This window comes from Panthera onca, chromosome D4 (assembly GCF_046562875.1).
Source record: "Panthera onca isolate mPanOnc1 chromosome D4, mPanOnc1 haplotype 2, whole genome shotgun sequence".
Taxonomy (NCBI): domain Eukaryota; kingdom Metazoa; phylum Chordata; class Mammalia; order Carnivora; family Felidae; genus Panthera; species Panthera onca.
Window position 1 is genome coordinate 26696395 of NC_138351.1, and position 26621 is coordinate 26723015.

The window sequence follows — 26621 nt, forward strand, 5'->3', positions numbered from 1 at the left end:
AGCTGAACAGAGCCCCAGGGCATTTCCCCACACTGCTCCTCAGTGCTACAACGGGGAGGCACTAGGGGCTGGGTCTGAGTGGAGGTGACAGGCACCAGAACCTCCTTGCACAAAAACAGGAAGCCCCTCCCTGGGAATGTTTCAACGCAGATATTTAGAGACATGAGGGACCTACAGGATCACCCAGCCTAATATCTGTATGTTTGACTGATGGGAAATTACAGACCGGACAAGTTCAAAGCTTCCCTAGATCCTGGTGCTGGAAAACTCCTCTCCTCCTTGTCCAGTGCTTGTTCTTTTTTTTTTTTTTTTTTAATGTTTATTTTTGAGAGGCAGAGAGAGAGAGACAGAGACAGAGACAGAGAGTGAGCAGGGGAGGAACAGAGAGACAGGGAGACACAGAATCCGAAGCAAGTTCCAGCCTCCGAGCTGTCAGCACAGGGCCTGATGCAGGGCTCGAACTCCCCAACCGTGAGATCGTGACCTGAGCCGAAGTCAGACGCTTAACCGACTGAGCCACCCAGGTGCCCCTCCAGTGCTTGTTCTAAGGGAATACGAGAGTAAGAGATTTGGAAATCCAGAAAAGGGGAATCACTGTGGGCTGGAGCCAGGAAGGAGGCACTTCCACCCGCAGTTTGAGACCATCTGACTGAGGTAGGTCTGGGTGGTACGAAGAGACAGAAGGAGCAGAGAGTTCTGGGATCATTCAGCCTCTTTTATTTGCAAATTCTCATACGGTTCTGGAACACTGCAGGTGGGGTCGTCCACTTTAAAATCCATTTAAAATCTTCTATATTTATTTTGAGTGCTTCCAACTGTCTTGAAGGAAATCTTCTCCCTTATTTGCCTCTGGGAGGGAGAACCCCTTTGACCCCTCCACAGAAGCTTCTAGAAGAAAGGGACCCTTTACTCTTTGCTCTACAGAGCCATCAGGGGCAGCAACACTGGTCTTGGCAGGATTCCAGAGTGGGGACTGCCGGGGCTGAGGGCACATCCTCACTGTGGGACCACCCCCCCAAAAAAAGCACATGCCAGTGTTTAGATACCTTAAGTCATCACACAACTGGGAAAAGGCCAAGTGCATAAGACAGAAGAAAAAGAAGATATGGGCGCCTGGGTGGCTCAGTCCATTAAGCATCCGATTCTTAATTTCCGTTCAGGTCATGACCTCACAGTTTGTGGGATTGAGCCCTGCATCAGGCTCTGCGCTGACAGTGTGGAGCCTTCTTGGGATTCTCTCTGTCTCCCTCTCTCTCTGCCCCTTCCCTGCTTGTACTCTCTTTCTCTCTCTCTCTCTCTCTCTCTCTCTCTCTCTAAGTAAATAATCTTTAAAAAAAAGTAAGAAAAAGAAGATATAAAATACCATACTCCCTCTACACCCTCCCCCCCTCCATAGTGGAAAGGATAAAACTCAGCCCAGTAAAAGGATCAATCTATTGTGGTTCAAAAAGCTCTCCATGTGGTGGCCAGTGCACATGCCGAGCTGGAGGTGGGGGGAGGGGTGGGCAGGAGGAGATGGGATTTGTCACAGGGAATGATGTCTGAGGGTGCCCTGACATTCTGCTCAGTTGGGCTTGAAAGAGAGAGGGCAGCTTGAAAGAGCTCTGGCCCTGGTGGGGTCACTCTAGAGGCATTGGCCCAGGTCGGGGGCACTTGGCCGAAGCATATAGCTGAGAGGGGAGGGCTGGGGTTCCCACTAAGGCACGATGACCCATCGCTTCAAGAGAGCCAAACTCTCCCCTTATGTTCTTTCTCCATTGCTTCTCAGGGTCAGGGGCTCTGGCCAGTGCCTGGCCCTAGCCCAGCTCTGGAGCCCCTAAAATGTACACCTCTGTGTGTGTGTTGAGGAGGGTACCATTCAGGTCCACATGGCCCTGGGAATTCTAGATGCCCTGGGAAATGAAGCCTGGGTGCTCTCAAGGCTTTAGGGGTGCACCTGTGGGTGAAGCATCCTTCCCCCCTCTTTAGCTAAGTCACGCAGCCCTTGAGCCCCAGCAGCTGATGGGAACAAAGGGCCCCTGGAGGAAAAAGCTGGGGATCCAGCAACGCCTTCCATGTCCTCCACAGGGCCCACGGGCCTGACGCTGTGCTGATGGCCGAAGGCAACCCGCCGACAGAGCTGACGCAGTCCCAGATGCTGCACATCGCCCAGCAGATCGCGGCGGGCATGGTCTACCTGGCGTCCCAACACTTTGTGCACCGAGATCTGGCCACCCGGAACTGCCTGGTCGGTGAGAACCTCCTGGTGAAAATCGGGGACTTCGGGATGTCCCGGGACGTGTACAGCACTGACTACTACAGGGTGAGTGGCTGTGCCCACCGGGAGCCCCCAGGGCCCTCTTTCCCTGGGAGGCCCTTGTATTCCTTTGCTGGGGCTGCTGTAACGCAATGCCAGAGACAAGGGGCTCAAACAACAGACGTTTATTTTCTCTAAAGCCTAAAAGTCCAAGATCAAGGTGAAGACAGGGTTGCTTTGACCCTTGGCTTACAGACAGTGCCTTTCTCATATGGTCTTTTTGCTGCGTGCTCATCCCTGGTGTCTCTCTCTGTGTCTAAAGTTCCTCATCTTATAAGGACACCATCAGATTAGATGAAGGCCCCGCCCACAGCCTCATTTTCACTTAATCACCTCTTCGAAGACCCTGTCTCAAATACAGCTATATGCTGAGGCACTGGGGGTTCAAATTTGGAGGGAACACAACTTAGCCAATAAAACCCATCCTGTGGCTTCCATGGCTCTCCAGAGTGGTGTGTGATATCTCCAAGAGAAAAGCCCTCACCATGAATGGTTCCTCCAGGGGAGCCCCAGGGCTTGGGAGAATTCCTGGTTGGCATGAGGTTAAAGGGTTTTGAGGTTTGGGTTTGATTCCATGAAATTACTCCTGGAGTCTCTGTTTGAGGTGTGGCTGAAGATGAACTTGTTCACATAAATAATAGCATGGTAGACCTTGGAAGTTACCACCCAGAGCCATCTTGGTGGAAAGTGGGGTAGCTGGTGGCCTTCTCAGTGAGATGGAAGAGGTTCTGTTCTGCCTCCTACTGAATAGTGCCACCCCTGGCTGGGGTTCCAGCACTTGAAGCACTGGGGGCTAGAGTTATAGACAACAACTCAAATCCCCTGATCACCTGGAATTGGTCCCCTTGGCAAGGTGGATTTGAATCTTGGTAGGAGAGGAAAAGGACATTTCTGGAAACCTTGAAGTCATGATAATTAAAGTGAAGGTTTGAAGTGGTGTTCTACCACGTCAAACCCTCAATTTGCTTCCCTTGTGGTTTTACCTGATTTTCAAGGGCAGAGAAAGAGAATAGGAAGGAAGAGGAATAAATGTGGTGTGTGTACAGAGCCTAAGAAGGTAAAACACAGAACTCAGCTAGCTTTCATAATAAGGTAGGACTGGTAGAGAGAACGCCTCTCCTTACCTTTGTTCATCCCTTCATGATTTACTTTTGAGGAGCCTTGTCTGTTTGTTTCCTGTGCCCCTCTTTGCAGCCTTACTCACTTCTCATGCCTCTGCATTTTAGCTAAGCCAACATCACTACAAGTAGTCTAAGAAAATGAATCCATTGCTCTCCTGCATATTCCTCTGTAGATTGTTTTGTGGGGTTTCCTCCTTTGGTCACCTTGGGAAGCATTGCCCACAGCATTGCCACACATTCCTTTGTGGGGCAAAGGAAGAGTGGGAACCAAATTGAAAAGGAGTCTCTTGGGTGTATTTGTAGGAAACGTGAGCATGGTCTTAACTTCAGATGTTTAAAATGGAGCTTCAAAGCACCTGTTCTGAGTCTAGGGATGACTAGTCTGTTCTAGATATCTAAACTTTGGCAGGAGATATTACCTGCCAGTGGATGCATCTCCACTGCTAGCTCTGCTCCTTTGGTGAGAGGAGGGGTAGGGGACATCTCTTGGTCTCAAGAGATGAAGAACCACATGAGTGCTTCCCTAAAGAAAAGCTTTAATGATCTGATTGAACATCGAAGGGAAAAGCATGTGGCCCAAGCAACAGCTTTCTCTTTAGCAGTAAGTCAATAAAGGTCTTAGAATGCTTGGCACAAAATAAGTACTCAATAAATGTTTTTCAACTTTATCCTGATCCAAATGGATAAAATCATGCTTCATTCCCAAAGCCAGGACGGGGCCAGGTGGAGTCCATTGTCCCCTTCTACAACCTCTAGAAAAAAGAAATCAGAGGAAGAATATAGAAACGCTCAGTAGTAAGAATATAAAGCCCCCAATTTAAAAAATTGGCAAACTTTTTAAGAGAGGCATCTCCAAAGGAGATACACAAATGGCCGATAACCACATGAAAAGATGCTCAACATCATTAGTCATTGGGGAAATGTAAATCAGAGCCCCAGTGAGATACCATTTCACACTCCCCAGGATGGCTGTAATAAAGGCAGACAATAACAAGTGTTAACAGGAATGTGGAGAAATCAGAGACCTCGTGCTGCTGGTAGGGATGCAAGGTGGTGCAGCTGCCTGGGCAAATGGTTTGGCAGCTTCTCAAAACGTTCGACACAGACTCATGGTGTAACTCAGCAATTCCACCCCTAGGTATGTCCCTAAGAGAGCTGAAGTCATACGTTCACACAAAAACGTGTACATAAATGTTCATAACAGCATTGTCCATAATAGGTAAAAAGTGGGAACAACCTAAGTGCCCATCAACTGATAAATGGCTAAGCGAGATGTGGTGATCCATACAATGGGATATTATTGACCAAGAAGAAGGAATGAAGTACTGATTCATGCTATAACACAGATGAACCTTAATGCAACCATTATGGTAAATTAGGAAGCCAGACTCAAAAGGTCACATATGTGACTCCATTATATGAAATGTCCAAAAGAGGCCCATCCAAAGAGACAGAAAGTAGATCGGTGGTTGCCAATGGCTGGGAGAATAGAGAATGAGGAGTGACTTCTTCTGGATGTGGAGTTTCTTTTTGTAGTGACGAAAATGTTCTAGAAGTGCATAGTGGTGGTGGTTATCTAGTATATTTATAAACATACTGAATTGTGTACTTTAGAAAGGTAAAGATTATGGTACATAAATTATATCTCATCTCTTCAAAAAAAACCACCCAAAAAGGAAAATACTAGTAAAATAGTGACCATTATTATGAACGTAAGAAGTTAGTCTGGATTATGTACGCATTATAAAAGTATTGTTGTTTGTCATCTATCTTATTTTGTTAACATTTGTTTAAAAGAAAATTCACCGCTTAGGAGACATTTTCCCGAAGTACTTTTTTCTGAATTCATTAGAAGAGATTACAATTCCCAGTCTCGTTATTTGTTGAATGTTCTTGGAACTATCCTAGTCATTAGCAAATGTGCTTCAGATGTCACATTTCTTTAACCCCATCCCCCACCCTGTTCCCATCATGATCAGTACTCAGTGGTGACTGCAGGATCTGTATGTCCATTTGCCTGTTCATCCTTCAGATGAGGAAGAAGAACCAGCCTTACATTGGCCTTTGCTATAGGTGGGGGTGGGCAGAAGGGGGTAAGAAAGTGGATGATGGATGTAAGACCTGACAATTTTGATAGTAAGAAAACAAATTCTTGTTTACCTTTTGGTTCCATGAAAGTATTTATCATCCTAGAACTCATTTGTAGAATGTTTTTGCTTATTAAAATATCAAAAGCAAATCAGTGGGTTCCATTCTGTTGAGTCTGCCAAATGGACAAGAAGAAGCTGTTGCTGTTTCTGCAGGTGAACTCCAGCGCCATCTTGCAATGGCTGTTTCCCAGAGCACTCTTGCTTTCCACCAGTCGGATCCTCTCTAGGCCCTGCCATTTATCCCCTTCCCAACATGGTGTATTTTCATCCTCCTTGTCATTGTAGCTGGGGAATGTGCTTTCTTTAGAGTTTGGGTTTCTCCTGGGCCAGCACTTGAAGTGTGTTTCCCTTCATTATTTACTTCCTATCCTCTCCAAGAGCCTGCATCAGACCCCAAGGGGAGGAACTGCCGTAGCTGGTGGGGGCTGTCATCACCTATGTTAAGAATCTCTTCCGCCACAACAGCAGGGAAGGATTTTTGTGTCTGCCACAGCTATCTTCTCTGGAAGAATGGTGATTAGTCCTGGAGTCAACTAGGTTGAGGAGCAACATGTCCCTTATCTTTAAGCAAGAGCCAATCCCCCTGGCAACCTGCGCCTTCTGCTCGTGGTGGCTTATGAGCAACCTGGTGGGGTGGCCACAGCTCCGTGCAATCCGTGGCAGGAGAGGCATGTGGCAGCTGTTCCTCCATCATGGGGGAGCTGGCTGCCCCAGGAAACGGCTGCCTCAAGGCTTCCACCCTGTTGCAGCTGAGCTAATTATATCCTCCCGAGGAAGGGAGAAATCGGAACAGTACATTTGCATTGAAACCAGCCTGATATGGCGAGTTCAAAATTACTCTAGCATTTATGTCCTCTGAATTGTTTTCATTAGCAGCTCTGCAGTACCAGTCTTTTATTTGGTTTTTATTCCTTCCCTTCACTGGCAAAACCTAGCATTTAGGAAACATCTGAACCAGATTTCTGCCACATTCTGCCTTTTGGAAACCGAGGAGCTCACTCTTCTTGGTCATTGCTGAGCCACAGTGGATCCACTGAAATTTTCCTGAAGTGCACCTTGGTGATTTTCACTCTTTGGGTCCAATGTGTGCTTAAAATGAATGTGATCTATTGGTGAGGAGAGAGCCCTGAAGATCTGAAATCCTAACTTTGAAATCCTGTTCCCCTTTGGGGTTTAGTTTTATGTTGAGGAGGTAAGAGAGACCATCCTTTAATTCACCTTCCACTTAAGGAGAAAAAAGAAGGAAGCAGAATAGGCAAGTTAATTTATGGTGGACGTTTAAAAAGGCAAGTGAGTATATATGGGCTAAGCAGGGCCATGGTCAGAATCCTAAAGTATTAAAGTGATACCAGCAACAACGTCTAAGAAATCATCTTTAGGTGCTCAATACCAATTTATTAACTGCAGAAAGAAAAGAAGATGGATTGTACCAGAATCAGAAGATGTAACAAGTAGCTAGAAGAACTGATTTGAACGTCAGTATCAACTGGAAAATAAAGGCCTGAATCACAGAGGCTAGGGGAAGGTTTACATAACTTAAGAACCAGAGAAACACATAAGAAATAATCAAGCATTAACTTTCATACCTTGGTATTGAGAAGAATGTGTTTAGTTTTTAAGGAATTTTGTTGTGCAATATGAGTGTTTCTAGAAAGATCAATTGATAGATTGATTGATAGATTGATTGATCAATCTTGATTCATTCCACAAATGTGCTTAGTGGTTCATTGTGTAAAATACCAACGTCATTCCCTTTATAGAGAACAGCACTGAATCTCCCTGGTGAATGCGGGCTAATTCTTTTTATCTTTTTAATGTTTATTTATTTCAAGAGAGAGAGAGAACATGTGAGCAGGGGAGGGGCAGAAAGGAGAGGAGAGAGAGAATTCCAAGCAGGGTGGGTGCTGTCAGGGCAGAGCTCCATGCAGGGCTTGATCTTAGGAACCATGAGATCATGACCTGAGATGAAATCAAGAGTCAGATGCTTAATCAACTGAGCCACCTGGGCGCCCCATCTGCTAATTGTTTTATTTTATTTTATTTTATTTTATTTTATTTTATTTTATTTATTTATTTTTTATTTTTGAGAGAGACAAAGACAGAGTGCAAGCTGGGGAGTGGCAGAAGGAGAGAGAGGGAGACGCAGAATCCGAAACAGGCTCCAAGCTCCAAACTGTCAGCACAGAGCCCAATGCGGGGCTTGAACTCACCAACCGTGAGCTCATGACCTGAGCCAAAGTCAGACGCTTAACCGACTGAGCTACCCAGGCACTCCCCCACCTGCTAATTCTTAAGACACAATTCCTGTTTCCCCTCCTCCCTGATTTCCTCCAAGCAGAATAATCACTCACAAATCCATAGTACCTCCACACTTCATATAAATAAGCATTACAGCATAGTGATGTGACAAGTTTATACATTATGCTACATACACCCAAAACATGTGTCAACTATACTCAAGTTTTTAAAAAATGTATCTCATTAATAAATGCATTCTCACCAATATATAAATAAATATCACAGCATAAGCACATTGCATCATGGAAATTTGTGCATATATGTGTCTTCTCACTAACATGGAAGCAGGAAGAGGACAAGTCTTACACATCTTTGTAACCATAGAGACCGCCACTGGGTAGGGCACATACTAGGTGGCCAATGCATGATTGTTGAACAGGACATGAATCAGGAAATGCCTTTATGAGTGTGACTTTTTAGCCCTGTAGAATAAAGAAGATACTCAGATTTGCAGATGGGCCTGGCCCTGAGGCTGGGAGCCCTGGCTTCAGGAAGTAAAAGTAGGGAGAGAGGCATGTCCTTATCTTTTCAGTAGAGATCCCAGAGCTAAAACTTATTTGCACTTACACTATAGTAAAAGAAAGAAAGAAAGAAAGAAAGAAAGAAAGAAAGAAAGAAAAGAGAAAAGAAAAGAAAAAGGAAAAGAAAAGAAAAGAAAAGAAAGAAAAGAAAAATCTCCTGTGGTATACTCCTCCTAGAATGTTTGAAACCAGGCACATTGTTCATTTTAAGAGGCAACACAGTCCCTTCCCGATAGAGGAATGTCATTAACTCTTTTTTGCATACATCATTTCCTTAATTTCCCCCTTAATACATGATACACAATCACTCAACTTCCACAGGACCACTTGTAGACCTTGCCATTTAACGTCTTTTGATTAAAGTGGCCCCAGAAACTTAAGAGCTTGTTTACTTTATGAAATCATCTTCAATTTATGCTTTGCACCACACTCAGAGAGAGCACAGTTCAGAGGAACCTGTCTGCCGGGGAGAAATCAGAACATTGAGTTCAGACTAATTCTATATTAAACTAGATTTGCATAAATTATCTCAAGATTCTAAATTGGCTTAATTTGTATTCAAGCCTTCCTAAGAGCCTGTTACATATGCTTTGGTGTTGCAAGAGGGTGGGTGTCATTTCATTCATTCATTCATTCATTCATTTGTTCGACACACATGTATGAAGCAGCTACTATGTGCTAGATACTTTACTAGATACTAAAGGCATCCAGATAAAAAAGACACATGGGTTGTGACTCGGAGGAGATCTCAGACCCGTGATATTGTGATAAATGCTGTAAAAGAGACATGTACACTAAAGAGGAAGCCACCAGCCTACTTTGGGAATCAGAGTAGGGCTCACAGAGGTGTGACGTTTGAGCTAGCATATAAAATATGAACCCCAAATTGTTCTTCTGGCAAGAGGACCCACGCCAGGTGGGGAGGGAGACATTGTTGGCATGGGAGGGAGCAATGGAAGGAGATGGCAGTGTAAACACCATGGTGTGTGGCCAGGGAATGGGGGCTCTTTTGCATGCAATCTTTGCAGGCAGGCTAACAAAGTAGGCTATTGAGACTATTATCAGATTTCGCGGGTACCTGTTTGCCATGCCAAAGACTTTGGACTTGGTCCTTTTGGCAGCAGGGAGCCACTGAGAGTTTTTATGCCAGAAAGAAACATGTCAGATTGCATTTTGTCAGCTTATGAAAATAGATCTGCCCAACAGATCCCCAAATCCCCACTCCTAGAGTAGAGCAGCATCTCTCAAACTGGGCCCGTGAGCTGTTGGCGGTGTTCGCAAGGAAAAGAGATCCGTAATCACTAAGATAAGTAATCATTTTCCGTGCTGCAGGTCTCCTCAGAGCCTTTAATATGTCACTATGCCATGTGACCTTTGAAGAAGGGGTATGGAAAGTGGCCAAGGCCAGCATAGAAGAACTGGCCTGCAAATTTTTTGGCCGGGTCCCTGGTCCCATTCATTTCCCAGTGAAGACTGATGAAGACTGTTAGCAGGACGTGGAATAAATCTCCCTTGCGTTTTTTTTTAGTCTCCTGAGTCCTTTATCCCTGGGGTCACTAGCCTGTCCACTTTTGCATGGAAGTGCTACCTGCAGAAATTAAATACGCTGTCAGGTGCTGTGGGAATGAAGGGAGGCCATAGCTCATTGGCCCGGAAGCGCCAGCTGGATTCTTATTCCTCAAAGTGCTAAGAGGCATCTTCAGCAGGTACTTTCTCCCCCTTTTTTGAAGCAGTCAGTCTTCAGCTGTTAACGCCTGTGACATTCCACGTTTTTTCATTACTCACACCAGAACCCCTTAAAAAGCTGGTGACGAAGAGTTAGTTGGGGTATAAAGGAAAGAAAATTGGACTGAGGTCCTCAAGGCACGGAGTCAAATCTGATTTCTCTTTTCTAATCTTATGTTTCTATCAGTGAAGAATGAATTTAGCGGAAGGTAGCAATATGCTGCTAGCAGTGGCCGAAGCAGATAGGGAGTTGTCTTCGTTAGCATGACAAGAAGTTCATATGTGGGCAGCTTCTGATTGATTCACAGGCCACCCAGTGCCAGGGCTGGGGGTTGGCACTTGCTGTTTCCTTGGTCTTTTCCTCATGGCTGCAAGGTGGTGGCAGCTACTCCAAGCACATCAAAACTTCAATTAGGGGAGAATGGGGGTGGAGCGGCTTCAGGGAGCAGATAATTTCTTCTTGTGTACATTCTTCTCATCAGAAAGTAAGTCTTTCCCAGAACATCCCCTCGACAGATGCCTCCTCATGGTGACCTCATTGGTCACAGGTGGGGCAAGACTAAGGGCTGAACAAAAAATGGGGCACCTGGGTAGCTCAGTCAGTTAAGCGTCCAATTCTTGGTTTTGGCTCAGGTCAATGATCTCACAGTTCATGAGTTCGAGCCCCACATCTGGCTCTGTGCTGATAGTGCTGGGCCTGCTTGGTGTTCTCTCTCCATCTCTCTCTGCCCCTCCTGCTCTCTCTCCCTCTCTCTCCCTCTCAAAATAAATAAACTTTTAAAAAAGACTAAGTGCTGAACAGGCTTGCAGAAATCAATGGCTTGTTACTGAAAACCTATACAAAACTGGGAGTCTACTCTAGGGAAGAAGGAACCAAAAGATGTGTGACATTTCAGTAAAAGACCTAAACAAAACTGGGATTCTGCTATAGAATGAAAGGAAGCAAAAGTGAATGACTTTGGGAAGAGTAAAGAAAATCATGTCATACTCACCCTATGCACCCTTGTGGCCTCTATGTATTTATTTGCAATGAGTTCCTGCCTTTAAAAGTTGTTGAGAACAATAAATGGGAGTGGCACATAATCGTTAAAAAATTAAACTACTGGAATTTCTCAGTGGGAGATCTTTTTTCCTCTGTGTACAATGTTTCTTTTTTTTCTGGCTGCTTTTAAAATAATTTCTTTATTCCTGGTCTTGAGAAATCTGATTAGAACATGCCTTCTTATAGTTTCATTCATGTTTCTTATGCTTGGATGCTTTGGATTACTTGGACTTGCGGCCTTACAATTGCCATCAATTTGGAAAGTTTTTGACCATTACTTGTTCAAATATTTCTTCTCTTTCTCTTATTCACCACCTAGGGACTCCAATTTGACTCATATTAAGCCATTTAAAACTCTCTCATGATTCACTGAAATCTTTTGTGTTTTTGGATTCTCTTTTATTTGTGTGTTTCATCTTCAATATTTTCTATTACTGTATCTTCAAGTTCCATAATCTTTTCTTCTTCGACGTCTATTTTTCCATTCTTCCCAAACAGTGTATTTTTAACATCATGCATTATAGTTTTCATTTCTAGAAGCTCAGTATGGCTTTTCTTATATTGTCCATGCCTCTAGTTAATTTTTTAAACATATGTAGTACATTTATAATAATGTTTCAGTATGCTTTTTCTAGTGTTAACATGTGTGCCAGTCTTGGATCAATTTCCACTGGTTGATTTCTCTCCTAACGATGGGTCATATTTTTCTACTCCCTTTGTATGCCTGGTAATCTCAGATTGGATGCCAGACATTGTGAATTTTATCTTGTTTGGTACTGGGTATTTTTTCATTCCTATAAATACTTTTGTGCTTTGTTCTGGAATGTGGTTATATTGCCTTGAAACAGTTTGATTTCTTTGTGTGTTGCTATTAAGATTAGGCAGGACTGACCAATGCTTACTTTAGAGCTAATAATTCCTTGTTACTGAGACAAGATCTACTGGCACTCTACCCAAGTCCCCATGAATCATGAGGTTTTCACCCTCTTCATGGGAATCAGCACTGTTTCTGACCTTCTGTGAGCACTGGGCTTCCACTGATCCCCTGGGCTAAGAATTCTTTCCCAGCCATTGATAGTGTATGCACGTGCATGCACTGTTGAGTGCTCAGCTGAATACTCAAGTGGCACCTTCTGCAGATCTTCAGCGTTCTTTCTGTGTACAGCTCTCCCTTTTCCAGAATTCTGTCCTTTCCACTCTAGCTGCCTTGATCTCCCCAGACTCCCAGCTCCCAACTCCTGAACTTAGGGAGCTGGCCGATCTCCATCTGGTTTTCCCCACCTCTGTCTCTTTCAACAAATTAGGCTTAACAATCATAAGATTCATCGTATCTGTTTCTCATCTCTCACAGATCATTGTCCTCCACTGTCTGTTATCTAGTGTCTTGAAAATAATTGTTTCATCTGAATTTAAGCCATTTTTTACTTATTTCGCATGAGAAGGTAAATCTGTTCTCTGTTACTCCATCTTGCCTAGCAGTTGAAGACAGTTGCCATCTCTCTTGATGATGAATATGTCATTCCAAAAATCTATTAGTGAACCACTTATAAGCTGCAGCAAAGAAAACAAGTTCTCCCACCTCTTTAGAACAGCTACTTCCTGTAAAGGTTTTTTGTTTTCCTTTCTAATTAAATAACTTGCATTTACATAATACTTCTTCTACAGTTAAAGTTTTCCTGCCTACACAAGATTATTACTTAAGTAAGAGAGTAGATTTTCTCCATCTCCAGTGAGTATTGAGCAAGAGGAAATTATCTTAGCTTTCCTGTTACCTCTGAGAGATTCCCTAGGATCAAATTGTGAATTGGTTCAAGGAGGCTTTGGGAAAAAATATGTGGGTTGAAATATTAATAATGTCCACACTGTTTACATTTTCCCACGGTCTTTGTCCTATGGTCAGGGACAGAACACCTTGGATGGAGAAATGAATTAGTCTAAGCTGGTACTGTATACATTGCTCTTAGCAATGCCTTTCCAATTTGTAGATACTGAGTGAGACATGTTCTGCTCCCTAAAGAAGATGACAAGCCTCCTGAGGAGAAAACACATAAATGAATCACTCTGATGCTACATAGTGTGATACATGTTATGAGTAGAGATAAATTGTTTTTTATTGGAATGTGGGAATGAAATCTAGAAAGTTCTCTGGAGGAAGCAAGATTTGACCTGGATCTTAAGGAAAGAATAGCAGGCGGGGTAGGGTGGGAATTTAAAGACTATTGCATGTGACCACAGTTACAACCAAGACTAGGTGATCCAATTACACATGATTCTTGGGCAGGATGCTTATCTTCTAATTTTGACCTCCGTAATGTTTCACACGGTATGAGGCACTCACTAGGGTCTTACTGTTTATAACTGCCTAAAAGGAGGTTCCAAGAAAGATGGTATGGTATTCTTCTTGGAAGTGTGGAAGTAACACTGCTATCCATCATGATGGGTCTTTAGGATAGAAATCACTCCTAAATCCAAGTATGACTTGACTTCCTCTCTCAACACTCTGTAAAGCTTTCTTAGAATTCTGTCTTCCAGGGGCACCTGGATGGCTCAGTCAGTTGAGTGTCCAATTCTTGATTTCAGCTTAGGTCATGATCTCACAATCGTAGGATGGAGCCTTGAGTCGGGCTTTGTGCTGACAGTGTGGAGCCTGCTTGAGATTCTCTCTCTCTCTCTTCCCGTCTCTCTGTGCCCCTCCCCCATTAATGCTGTTTCTCTCTCTCTCACTAAACAAACAAAGAAACATTACAAACAAATTCTGCCTTCCAGTAATTAGTTCCCATATCTGCTTGGTCTATTTGTCCAGATATGAAAAACTATAAACCCTCAGAGATTGTTGCAGCCACCTAACCTATTCTTGGACACACATGAAGTCCTTAAAAATAATAGCATGGATCCCTCTGCAGAGTTGTGGCAGCGTCTCTCTCTTGCTGATCATTTTATTGGTCATAAGAACTTAGTACAGACATAGGAGCTGAGAAATTCTACTTTGCAGACAAATCACATCCTAATTTGTGCTCCACTAAGAGAATTTTTAAACACACAGTTATTTGTGATGTCTGACTGTAAGACAAATTCTTTTCATGCTAATGGAGGCCTAGCAGTATTATCTTACCTGGTACTAAAGAGCTCCCCACTTCTGGGCTCCTGAGCTTGACCACACACCTCAATATCTCACAGTGCTTTTGTCAAAATCTTGATTATTGAACCTCACCTTAGACAAACTAATTCAGCATCTTGGAGGAAGGGGATGAAAACTGGTTTGCTCTTTTTTTTTTTAAGTTTTAGCAAGCTTTTTGGGTAAGTCTGATGTGTAGCTAAGTTTAAGAATTGGCACTGGTCCTAATCAGCAGCATTTTCAGAAAGTAGCTGAGGGCATAACATGGGCTCATCTATGCAAAGATTCAAGTGGTAACATTATAACAGATCTTAATTATCAAGCTTTAAAAATAGGCTAGGTGCTATTAAAATTTTTCTCAAACTTGACCCATTATTTTCCTGATGGAGATGGTATTACAGTAATTAATGGATTTTTAGGACTTGCAGTGGGAAAGATTCTAAATGTTAATTACTACCATACAATCATACCCTACTATTCTTACCCTCAGAGTCTAGATTCTTTGAACCATGGAATCTCCAAATTGGTAAATGAAATATTATTTGAGGATTCCTCTCCCCCCACCCAACCCTCGCCATCATCCTAGGAGGTGAGCTTGGCTCATTCTCTAGGTATGTTTTGTCGAAGACAACACGAGGAAAGAAAAAAAAAGACAGAATAAACAGGAGGTTCGAAGTGATGTGACATGCTCCTGGACAAGCCAACATCAGAGCAGCAATGCCTTCCTCCTGCAAGGAGCAAGGTCTCCCAGGCTGGTCTGCAGTCTAGGCAGACCCCTGCTGGCCTTCGCTGTCACTGCATGGTTGTATATCTGTGTGGGTGACTGGTGGGGGCCCTGCAGCAAGAAAAGGCTTGTAAGGAGTCAAACAGCTTGTTAAGGTATCCTTGTGGGTGTCTGTATTGAAGTGTCACAGTATGAAGGCTTTTTATTAGCAGCTATTTTAGAATCCTAACACTGAAATGGAACAGTTTCTTCCCTACATGGCATTTCCAGGCTGGCTTCCTCCCTCACAGCCCTATGACAGCATCAGCCATCTCCTAAGGGGGTGGAGAACATGACGCTGGGCTCCTTTGACGGCGGAGCCTGGCTATGTGGCCCACGCCCTCAGCTCTGGAGATAATTTGGTTCATTCACATGTTGCTGATGACGGGGAAGCAGCAGCGGAGGCTGAGGAGGACTCGGGGCTCATGCCTCGCCTGTGCATATGGCACAGAAAGCTTCCTGGGTTTTGCAAGGGTGTAGAGGGATTGGTGTACAATCTTAAGGGTAGAGAGGGAACATTTACCCAACAGTGAAATCGCAGAGTGAGTTAAGTCCAGTATTTGCATGTTTTCTTTTGGCAACCAGAGACCTGAATTGTTCCCACGTCTTTAAGGGCAGAGGTGAATTTCTTCTGGAAAACTTTTTAGGCTTCACTGTAGGAAAGGATTGTGACCTTAAAAGACTCTTGTTAACGTCTTAGAGGGTTGATGTTGGGTCTTGTAAGGAAGACTAACGTTTATTGGCCTCCTTTTATCTCTCAGCTTGACATGTAACCTTCTCACCCCTCTTTAACAATACAAATGAGGAGAGTAATATTTGGAGAGGTGAAGTCACTTTCCTGAGATGCCACAGCTTATCCAGGTGCAAAGCTGGCATCTGAAGCCCTGTTCTCAAAGGAAAATACCATACTCTTCTCACTCTGAACCTCCCTGATGCCCTCAGGCTCCTCTGTCTTCTCCCTACAATTGGTGAAGTGTCATCTGGTAGATTCTCAGAGCTCTGCTGAGAGTGGCCATTACGGATTCATCTGGGACAGTGGCTCACTGTGTAGGACAAAGTCTGAAAGCTTTATTGGCTGGAGGAGGAAAAGGGATACTTTAAATTTCTGAACCTAACCTTGTAGATTGGGAAGGGGCTTCAGAAAAAAAACCAATCTGACCTTCTTAAGGATCTTAAGGAGGGATTCTGGAATCTTTCCCAATTCCAAATCTGGCTAATAGGCAAAGGAACATGGAACCAACAGACAGCAGGCCTTGATCCATTCTCACCTGCAATATGTCTGCAGTGTGTGACTTTGAACAACTCATTATATTTCTCTGAACCTTACTTCCCATCTTCGTAAAATGGTATAGAAGGCTGTCTGCTACTTAGTGCTGTCATGAAGCCACTGTGGAAAGTAGGAAATATACGAAGCTGAATCTGTGGCATATGCTGGGCTCTACCTTCCATGTGTGGGGGAATGCTGTCTTAGATAAACATCCTTGAATCTGGGACGAGTTCCTAGAAATGTGAGCGCTGTCTCAGATCTTTATGGAAGAGTCCCAGGGCGCTGCCTTTGGACACATACATTGACCACCACTTTCCCTCCCTTTATGTCTCCTGAATTTATGACCTACCTTCTATGAGTATTTTTACAGCCACTCTTCATACACTGTTGGCCAACCCTCCCAGGCTAGAGTGATGTTTATGAGGTCTTTGAGAATGTCCAAGGATTTCCCTTGATCCCTACTTCCTGCTGATCTGAACTCTGTACTCCTACTACTATGCCCTTAAAGGCAATGTTAGCTGCTACCACAGAAAGCAGATTTTCATTTCTATGTTTCCTTTGTCTCCTTGTGGTTGGTCCAGAACTATCACTTGTTTACCTCTTGTCAGCCATTATGAATCATAACTATTTGCCTGGGCATGAAACACATGTCATAAATGGGAGCCGTCATGGCATAAACCACACACATTGTGGCATAAGTCAATTTGGACGCCACAGGACCAGGCTCTGCCTTCCAGCAGTCTGATGAAGCCCAGAGACGCCCTCTCCAAATAAGGCTTTAAATTCATAACACAGAATGTGAAGAGTTACAAAGGAACACAGTTACACTGCAGTACAGTTATAACATGTAAATAGTGTGATATTATAATGCATGTGTTTTTGTTAAAACTAAGTAAATGATGCGATCTGGTGGCAGGTCTCATAATCACTATAATTTGAACGTAAATGATGAACATAAATGATGTTTTGAGATATCTACAACAACAAGGTGATATAAAAATATCCAATTTCTACCGGTGGCAACTTCACATACGCTGCTGATACTACTGTGGTTTGTTGTCCATGTTTGTAACTGAAGGAAATGTTACCTTTTTGAGAGGGATTTTGTGAGTAAATACTAGAAGCAATTCAAGTTTATAGAACCCTGTGAATTCTACCCACGAATCCCTTAAGGGTGGATGCATTATAGGTCAAGTTCTACCTTAGACCATTGCATAACCATGAGCGGATGCTCATTCATCAGTCACGATAAAGTCCTGCTGGCTAGGATCATTCTAGAGCATGTGAAGCATGGAAGTAGGGGTTGGGAGGTAGTGTAAAGAACTTGTATCTAGAGCCAGACCACCTCAGTTCAAATTACAGTTCCAGAACCCACTTACTAACTATGTGACCTTGTATAAGTCACTTCAGATCACAATCCTCAATTTCTTCTACGGTTAAATAGCAATCATGATAACACCTTCTCAGATTGCTTGTGTAAGGATTAAATCACTTTAAACAATGCCTACCTCACAGTGGGCATTTTACATGTCAGCTATCATCATTATAGTTATACATGAGCATTTAAAGAGAATATCTCAGAAATAAATGGCATGACAGTGAATCAGCCTTGGGCAGGGCAGTGTTAAGCTGGGCATGCACACACTGGTGTTTGAGGAGCTATGGGTTCAGCCCAAGTGTCTCTACCTCTCAAGGAGACTGCCGGAGACTTTGCCAAGAGTCTTGTTGAGATCAGTGTACTTCATGCCCGTGGCAATCCCTCATCTTCAGCCCAACAGACGCTGGATGATCTTTTGCTATGACTTCATCTTAATGGACCTGTCCTTGCTCCCAGTTATCACCTCTCCCTTTTCCAAGTGCTTCCCAACCACCTTTAACTAGTTGCCGTTAAAATTCAGCCTGGGACAAAGGTCATGTTTAGTTATCAGAGGTTTCTGGAATCCTACTTCTTCACCCTTTTTTGAAAATCATGTCAACATTTGTCCATGTGCCTTCATCATCTTCGCTCCTTTGTTTCCCTAGTTCCCACTGTCTGTGTGGATGCCAAACTTAATACTGCCAAGGGAAGTAGGCTGGGACGCTGCTTAGCAATGTCTGGAGACACATGTTCTTTTAAATACAACCTTGAGCTTTCCATTTATCTCGTTTCCTTTGAGTTTCAGATTTCTCTTGACCATATTTGTTCCACCTATTCTAGATTTAAGATCAATTCCCTTGATGGAATAGAGAGAATCAAAATAGGAATTGCATAGTCATTTCACTGAACAAATGTTTTTGAGTGACTTATTATGTGCACTAGGAGGGGAAAGGTACACCAAGGTAGACACATCTTAGCCTAGTGGAACTAAAGATCCATTTGGAGAGCCAGGCATTGATCAGATAATCTCAATATCTATAAATAAGAACTGTGATAAGTGTCATAAGGGAGATGTCCTGAGGTCTGTAAGAATCTACGAATAAAGGAATCTGACCTGGTATAAGAGTTCCAGGAAGACAGAGGTACAGAATCTTTGAGCTGAGCCCTACAACTTGGTTTAACGGGCAAAAAAAAAGGAGAAATGTACACTTCAGGCAGAGGTAACCACAAGTAGGAAGGCCACGTGGCAGGAGAAGCAGAGCATGGTGAAGGTGGGCCAGTGTGCCGGGCACAGAGCATAAGACGCAAAACCCACCTGGAGAAGCGGAAAGGGATTAAGTCACGTAGGACCTCGTCAGCGGATGTGAAGGACTTTTCGTTATCCTGAAACAGTGGGACGCTGCTGCAAGAGTTTGAAGCAAGTTGTGGGACGGAGCAATTCTGGAGAGCCAGGGCAGCTATAAGCAGATGGGCCAAGGGGCTTTTGCAGAAGTTCAGGAAAGACAATGGTGTGGCAGTCAAGGGTGGTGGCTGTGGAGACAGAGCGAGGTGAAAAACATTGCAGGACTCAGTGGTGGATTGGGTGTGGAAAGTGCAGAGCAGATGAAATCAAGGATGTGAAATAAATTTCTGACCTACAGCCTTGGGTAGACAGTGGTATCATTCGCTGTCCTGGTTTTGGAATGGGCTGAGGAGACAGCAAGGATTCAGTTTGGTCCATGTTGAGCTTGAGGTGATTTTAAGCCATCTGTATTTCAAAGGTGTCTCTAACGAGCAAGAGAACCCTAAGAAGTGGGTGACCAAGAAGTCTGGGACCATGCCGTAGAAGGAATGAATGAGAGAACTTGGGGGCACTGGGGTGAGAAGGAGAAAGACCTAGGTATGAACACATGAGCTGTCTTCTGCCAAGCAGATGAGGGCAGTGGTTCCAGAGGCCAGAACTGGGACCGCTGGGGAGGAGTTTCGTGCAGTACATTGGGCACAATGTGACGAAGAACTGCCAGAGAATGAGAGATGTGACAGAGACTGCCTTTCCAAGAGATGAGCTTCTTGTCACTGGAGAAAGTGTCCAAGCATAGGCTTTTTGCCTTCCAAGACACTGTAGAAAGGAGTCAGTGTTTTGTAAATTGAGTTCTGTGGAACTCAGTGGTTTTTTTTTAGGGGTGGGAGCTTCAGTGATTGGTTATGTAAATAGCCGATTTCTGATTTAGATGCCATCTGCTTATGTGTATTATAACCATTAATATTACTATTAATACTAAGTGCCTTATAACTGTTAATAAAAACTAGTGGAAACCAACATACTCAGATAGGTTGTATATACAATTTTAACACATCGGGCAACAGCAAAACTTTAATGTGCTTTTGTTGTTTGATTTACAATACATAAATGTTACCAATTTGAAGTTCTAGAAATAAATTCATACTGATATAATGGATTTTTATTTGATTTAGTTTCGGAGATTTGGTTTTAAGAACGAGTGTGCCATGAATAACTTGTGAAAACCTTTATAACTCAAAGATTCCAAAGTTTTTATTCCAACAATTAAAATCAGCTACCACATTCTTATTTCTGTAAATTATTTTAGCCCAAACAAAAAGAATAAGAACCGAAGTGTTGCACAGGGAGAAATTTATGAGACACTCTGCTTCCAGAATCAACTATGGTTCAGACTCACCCTATGCCCTCCAATAGGCCCTCATTCTACACTCTCCTTGCTTCTTTCAAACTTGCTAAACTTCATCGAGGCTTTCAGAGGCTTTGATTATATGTGCATGGGCTATTCTAAAAAGTCTAAAGCTTAGTATCTCATTATGCTTATGACATAATTATTTAAATAGCATAAGGACCATGCTCAATGATTTCTCCATGTCACAGAGAGGAGAATGCCCAAATGTTCACGGCTTTGAAACACAACTGACTGTAAATAATGAAGTGGCAGTAGTTAAGAGAAAAAAGGGAAATGGTAAGCAGATCAGGGGAGCACAGAGAATGTTTGATTAAACTTTTTACCAGATGACTGCTTCACTGTTCCCCAGAGTCTCAGCAAAACTCACCAACTTTGCAGTAGAGAGAACATTCACCCAAGGACACAGTTGGCTGTGACCGCCTTGCCTGGTTTCACATTCAGTCTAGAACACACAGTGTGTCCTCAAAGACTCATGCTAGAATGTAGAGGAGCATGGTGATCCATTTCAGCCCCTTGCTCGACATTCTAGATGCCTCATTCCTCAAAAGCATATGCCTCAAAACCCTTTCAAATGAGAAACAAAGTTGGTCTGCTAACAAATATAATACTGCCATTATTTAATGAAGTCAACTACTTGTAGTTACTTGAACCTGAAGAGTCCCAAGTGATGATTTCTGTGCACTAAGTACCACCCGTGTGATCCACATGTCCTCTGGGCAAACCTGAACGTCCTTGGGACTCTGAATGTGGATCTCAAATTGTGAAATGAAGACGGTGTTCATGTCAGATGACGTCTAAAGTCCTTTCGGCTTTAAAATCCTAAGCTCAATTTCTACTTCCACTGAATCAAATAAAAATATTCTCTGCACAGGGAAGACTCGAGGCCAATTCTTAGAGAATGTACCAACCTGGCAAAAACAAAAACTAAAAACAAAGACACCTTTTTGTTCTTCTGCATGAGGTAAAGTTTTTTGCTTAGTGGTATTTTTAAAAATTTGTTTCTGTGTTCCCTGCTCATTGACCAACTCCCATGAATCATTTGGAATTTTTTTCTGGATGTGTTCATCCCCTGGCCTCACAGATAGAAGGATTAGGTTGTATTATCTTCTGTCTTTTGTCTCTTAGAGGACTATCTCTGTATTAGTCAAAGAAGTTATTTATTTATTAGCCTTATGCATACCTTCATGGTTTCTTTGTGTTGGGTGTGTGTGCATATGGAAATATATAAATAGACAATGAAACACAAAGTTATATAAAACATCATAACATCTTCTACCAGACATATCTACTACAAAGTTATAGATCAGTATTACCTGTGGATAGCCAGGGCCTCTCCTCGTGACAAATATCCTAACAGGATAAGGAGACAAAGGAGCCAGTATGAACACAATCATGAGATGGTCTTTATTCAATAATACACCAAAGGCACATGCCTTGTGTTACTTGGTGCAGTTCAAATAAGTTAAACGTTGTCAACAGTTGTCAATGTAATTCCTAAAGATCTCTTTTATAGATGGCAGTTTAGAGCTTCAGAAGATTAAAGGTCTTGCCCAACTTGGAGCCAGATATCCCAAGAGTTTTCTTTACATCTTTAAAGCATAAAACAGGGAGGACTCCAATTGTATCACTCCCCACACTTCATTTATAGAGAACCTTCCTTTTTCCTTCATCAAGGAGACTGAGCAGGATGGAAGGTGAGATGTTTTTGGTAGGAGGTCTCTAGTTTACAACAGAGATTCTTTTTCCATATACCAACTCAGTTCAGTTTCTCAAGTGACCTGAAAAACAATCTCTCTTCCCTTGGCTCCTGCCTCCTGTAGGTTAGCTGAGCACTTTCGAGTGGAGGTTATGTGTTCTCTTCTCTCCATGTTCCTGCTTGCTTCAGCTTTCCCTGAGCAACCTCAAGGAACTCACCGGCAGTTTGAGGGTTAAGAGCAGCAAGCTTAGACATCCCCTGGGTGTGGCATGTTTCCAGGAAAGAAAGCTCCAAAAGGAAAGAACAGTGTGGGAAAGAAATGTCCACTTGAATGAGATCAGGATGTTCTGAGCCCTGTCCTGGTGCCGCCTGCCCGGGGCTGCAGCTTGGCAGTGCGAGGGCACTCATTGCCCTAGGCAGCTCTGGGTGCACCTTGGAAGGCAGCACCGGTCCCAAGGGAGTGCACACACAAGCAGCTGCAGGCAAAGAAAGGCCACCCAGGGGGAGTTCTCAGAGGAAGGAAGGTTCCTTTGAGGAGTGGTCAGCGAGACATTCTTACCCTGGGACTCATGAGAAGGGGAGCTTTTTTCTTCTTTCCCAAAATGCAAATAGCCTCTGTCCTTGGAATAAGGAAGATGGGTTGCTAGGCAATCACTTCTAAACAAGCGCTCCCCCTGCCCCTTTTTCTTGACCCCTAGAACAATGGAGACTTTTCAGCGAATGGAACCAAGATGGAGGAAAAGACATGGCAAAAATAAAAATGGAACCAGAGATTATGGAAGGTCTGGCTTGTAGAGTAGGGGAAGGAAAATGTAATATTAATAAGTTTTGCTCTAGGCAGAACAAGGGGGTTTCATTTCTTACCATCACGGCCTTGTTATCACCAGCCAACTGGTACAGGCAATGAGCAGCCACTGTCTCGTGGTGATCCCGTTTGTAGTGACTCGGGTGACCCTGAGTGTGTGACATCATTAACAGCTAATTATGGGTTCTTGGGCCTCAGTCTGTCTATCAATGAGACAGTATTTGGAATTACATTTTTTTTAAAAATACTCTTTGTAGCACTTCCATGTTGTATTAGTCCCTGTCAGGGTTTTGACAGGAAATGGGTGGCACTCTGAAATTGAGTAATAGAAATATATTTGAATAAAAGGACTATTTACAAAGGTGTAGGTAGGTTTTAGGGAAACCACAAGGGATAGTGTAGGACCCCACCACCCTTTGGTCTAAGTGACAAGGGGAGGGAGTGGTTAGCTGAATCCAAGAGGGGTGGTTACCTGGAGAGTCACCTGACCAGCACTGTGATGTGGGGCAAGGATGTGGCCAGCCTGCGAGATGGCTCCATAGCCAACGTCCTGTCCTTTGAACCCAGTGCGAAGCTAGAGAGCAAGAGGACTGAACCCAAGTGTCCTAGTCTGCTGGGGCTGCCATACCACAGACTGGGTGGTTTAAACAACAGAAATGTATTTTCTCACAGTTCTGCAGGCTGAAAGTCCAAGATCTGGGCGCCAGCATGTTTCATTTCTGGTGGGGACTCTCTGGCCAGATGGCTGCCTTCTCACTGTGTCCTCACAGGGAGGAAAGAGAGAAAGCAAGCTCTCTGGTGTCTCTTCCTCTTCTTATAAAGGCATCAGTTCTACCGAATCATGGCTCCGCCCTTATGAAACTAATTTACTTTAATCGGCTCCTGGAAGGACCTGTCTTCCATACAGTCACATGAGCGGTTACGGCTTTGTCGTCATCTCTTCTGGCTGCTCTAACAGAGTAACATGGATGGGCTGGCCTAAATAATAGAAATGTATTTCCCACAGTCTGGAAATCACAGTGCCAGCATAGTCAGGTTTTGGGGGAGCGTTCCTTCTTGGTTATGTCTTTGTGTGACCTTATTTGCTATGTGCATGCAGAGAGAGAGATCCCTTGTCTCTTTCTGTAAGGCCACTAATCCCTTCATAAAGGCCCGCCTCCTAATGCGATCCCACTGGGGGTTAGAGTTTCAACATATGCAGTTTAGGGGACAAAACTCAGTCTACAGCACCCAGTAACAGTTTAAAGTAGACCTTCCGAAAACCACAATGCTGGAGCCCCAAGAGAATCAGAATATCTCCCTGGGAGGCTGACTGCAAGATTTTCATGCACACATTTTTGCAAGGCCTGATATCATCCTCACTTCTTAGTAGAGCCAACTAAAACATGGCAAGATCAGGTGACCTGTTCAGAGAATGAGCATAAAGGATACACGCTAGCGAGCTTGTTTTGTTTGACGAGGGTAGTAAGGCCACTGTATTCCCAAAAAACTGTACTTATAACTAGAGAACTCTGTTATCAGTCGGCAGGGTTTCTTTGACTTTTGTTCATTTTCAGTGTTTTCACGGTCAGAGCAATGTTAGAAAAACAATCTTGACATTTTACGAGAAAAACTAAATCATCCCTAAATCCAGATAATTGCATCTCGGTGTATTTGTACGTACAGTTTTCTTGTAGTGTTTGTATGTATGTATGTATGTGTGTATGTATACATATGCATGCGTATATATGTACACATACGTATATATAGTTGATTCTTGTTATTGGTGGCAACTGTGCTCTATAAAGTCACAGCAAACACTGAATTAGTACATACTGAACCATTGCTCCTCAGAGAAATACAGGGTTAGGTTCTTGTGAATCTGGTTACAACATTTTCATTAACTGATCAATAAATAATCTTGTTTTATGTGTTTTTGTTTAAAGACACCTTATTTAATATACATCATGGATTCATTAACATTGAGCTGGTGGCCAACGATGCTATATCTCCTGCCTGAAGGCAGATCATCTAACACACTTATTTTCTCCGTATGATACATCATGCCTTCGTGCCCTTACGAACACTAGACGGCACTGAGCATCATGCTTGCAGGCCATTTTAAAAAATGAAATCACCAAGAAAACCCATAACAGATGCAAAAAATGTGGCCATAAATAGACGGTGAAGAGGATGCTCATTGTTGTACAAGACCTAAAACAAGAAGGTCACCTTATCTGACCTTAACTGGGAACGTATGCATCAGATGACTCAAAATTTTCCCTGCTCTGCACAGGTCTGTGAATTACTACGAAAGCACTATGAGTATTGATTGAGGGGTTACAAATACATTTCAGAACGTAGGAGAGCTTGCAAACACAGTGTTGGCAAATGAGTGTCTTATGGCATACACACGATGTGCATGTTCATGTACGTGTGCGCAAACATTATATAATTGTAATCACCTTGAGCTTACCATGTCTATTTAGGTTTTGTGCCTGGTCTTTTATTATAAACATTTATCTTGTTACAATGAATGATCATTGTATAATGATCATTTTTGATGGTTAAGTAATATTCCATCAGGTTGAGTTACCATAGTAAGCCTAATTGTTCCTTACTGTTGAATGCCTAAATTCTTCCTTTCCTTACCATTTTATATAACTGCGCAGATAGCATGACTGTATGTAGGACTTTTCTCTTCTTTTGAATTATTTACTTAGGACAAGCTCCCAGTAGTAGACTCACAGACTCAAAGGATCTATACATTACTATGACTCCTGATCTATGTTGTCAACTGCTTTTGAAACATTTGCACAGGATCCACCAGTGTATGAATATTGCTAACCACCTATCCCTGTATCTTGGTTGCATCCAAGCCTGGGAAGATTAGTGATTACCTGGAAAGTTTTGCAAATTCCTAAATAAAACACTGCCCCCCCCTCCCCGGGTGTGAATCTTCTTTCCTTCGGTTACTGGTGCAGCATCTCTGTCCCTCCGACTGTTGATTACTTCCTTTGGGGCAAAGCAGAAAGTCAATAACTGGTGAGGTCCTTCACCCACTATGCCAGCACCAAGGGCAGAGGCTGAATGTGGGTGGCAACTCCTGAGGCCATGTGCCAGGTTGAGCTTGGGTAGTGTGTCCAAAATGAGCCTTCAAGCACGTGGTGCTGAAAATGTATCTCCGAGTGGATGTAGATGCAGAACCTGGGAGGATGCAGGCAAGGTTAGTCAATCAAAATGTGAGAGAGATGGTAATCCAAAACAAGGTCTTCAGATTTGCGTGCCAAGTTTTTATGATGCAGTTAGGTGTTGCCCCCATTGGCAGGGCTAGAAAAGCCAAATGGCAAAATCAACCATTCTCCAATTTTTAGAACCCATTCTTATTTTACTTATGTAGATTCTCTGCCTTTGTGCTTTCAATGTTTGTTTTGAGGTCTTGATTTTTTTTTTATTCTAAGTGAATAATGCTTTAAAATATATGGGTGTGTGTGTGTGTGTGTGTGTGTGTGTGTGTGTGTGTAATTACTCATATATATGTAATTAAGCAAATATTTTTTCTAATCTATTGTTTTCCCATTTTATTTTTTAAAGAAAATATAGTTTATGTAGCCTATAGTTCAAATTGTATAAAAAAATGGAACTTGCTGATTTTCTTCATTGTCTTCTCAAATCATTTGCGAAAGCATGATACCCTGACATCCTTTTTCTCCATAAGTGAAAGAACTGTATTTTTTAAATAGCATTTCACTTCAGCCATTAAATCCGTAGGATAAAAAGGAAGGGGTTTTGGAGA

The 26621-nt window shown here is 43.0% G+C and overlaps 1 protein-coding gene across 2 annotated transcripts in view; it reads left to right on the plus strand.

Moving 5' to 3' along the window:
* The window catches only part of NTRK2 (neurotrophic receptor tyrosine kinase 2), a 335421-nt gene that overhangs the window by 268082 nt on the left and 40718 nt on the right, over positions 1 to 26621 (plus strand). For both annotated transcript variants that reach the window (XM_060609946.3, XM_060609944.3), the window contains exon 16: positions 2068 to 2302. In XM_060609946.3, coding sequence (XP_060465929.1) covers positions 2068 to 2302 — 235 coding nt within the window. The remainder of the gene's footprint in view (positions 1 to 2067; positions 2303 to 26621) is intronic.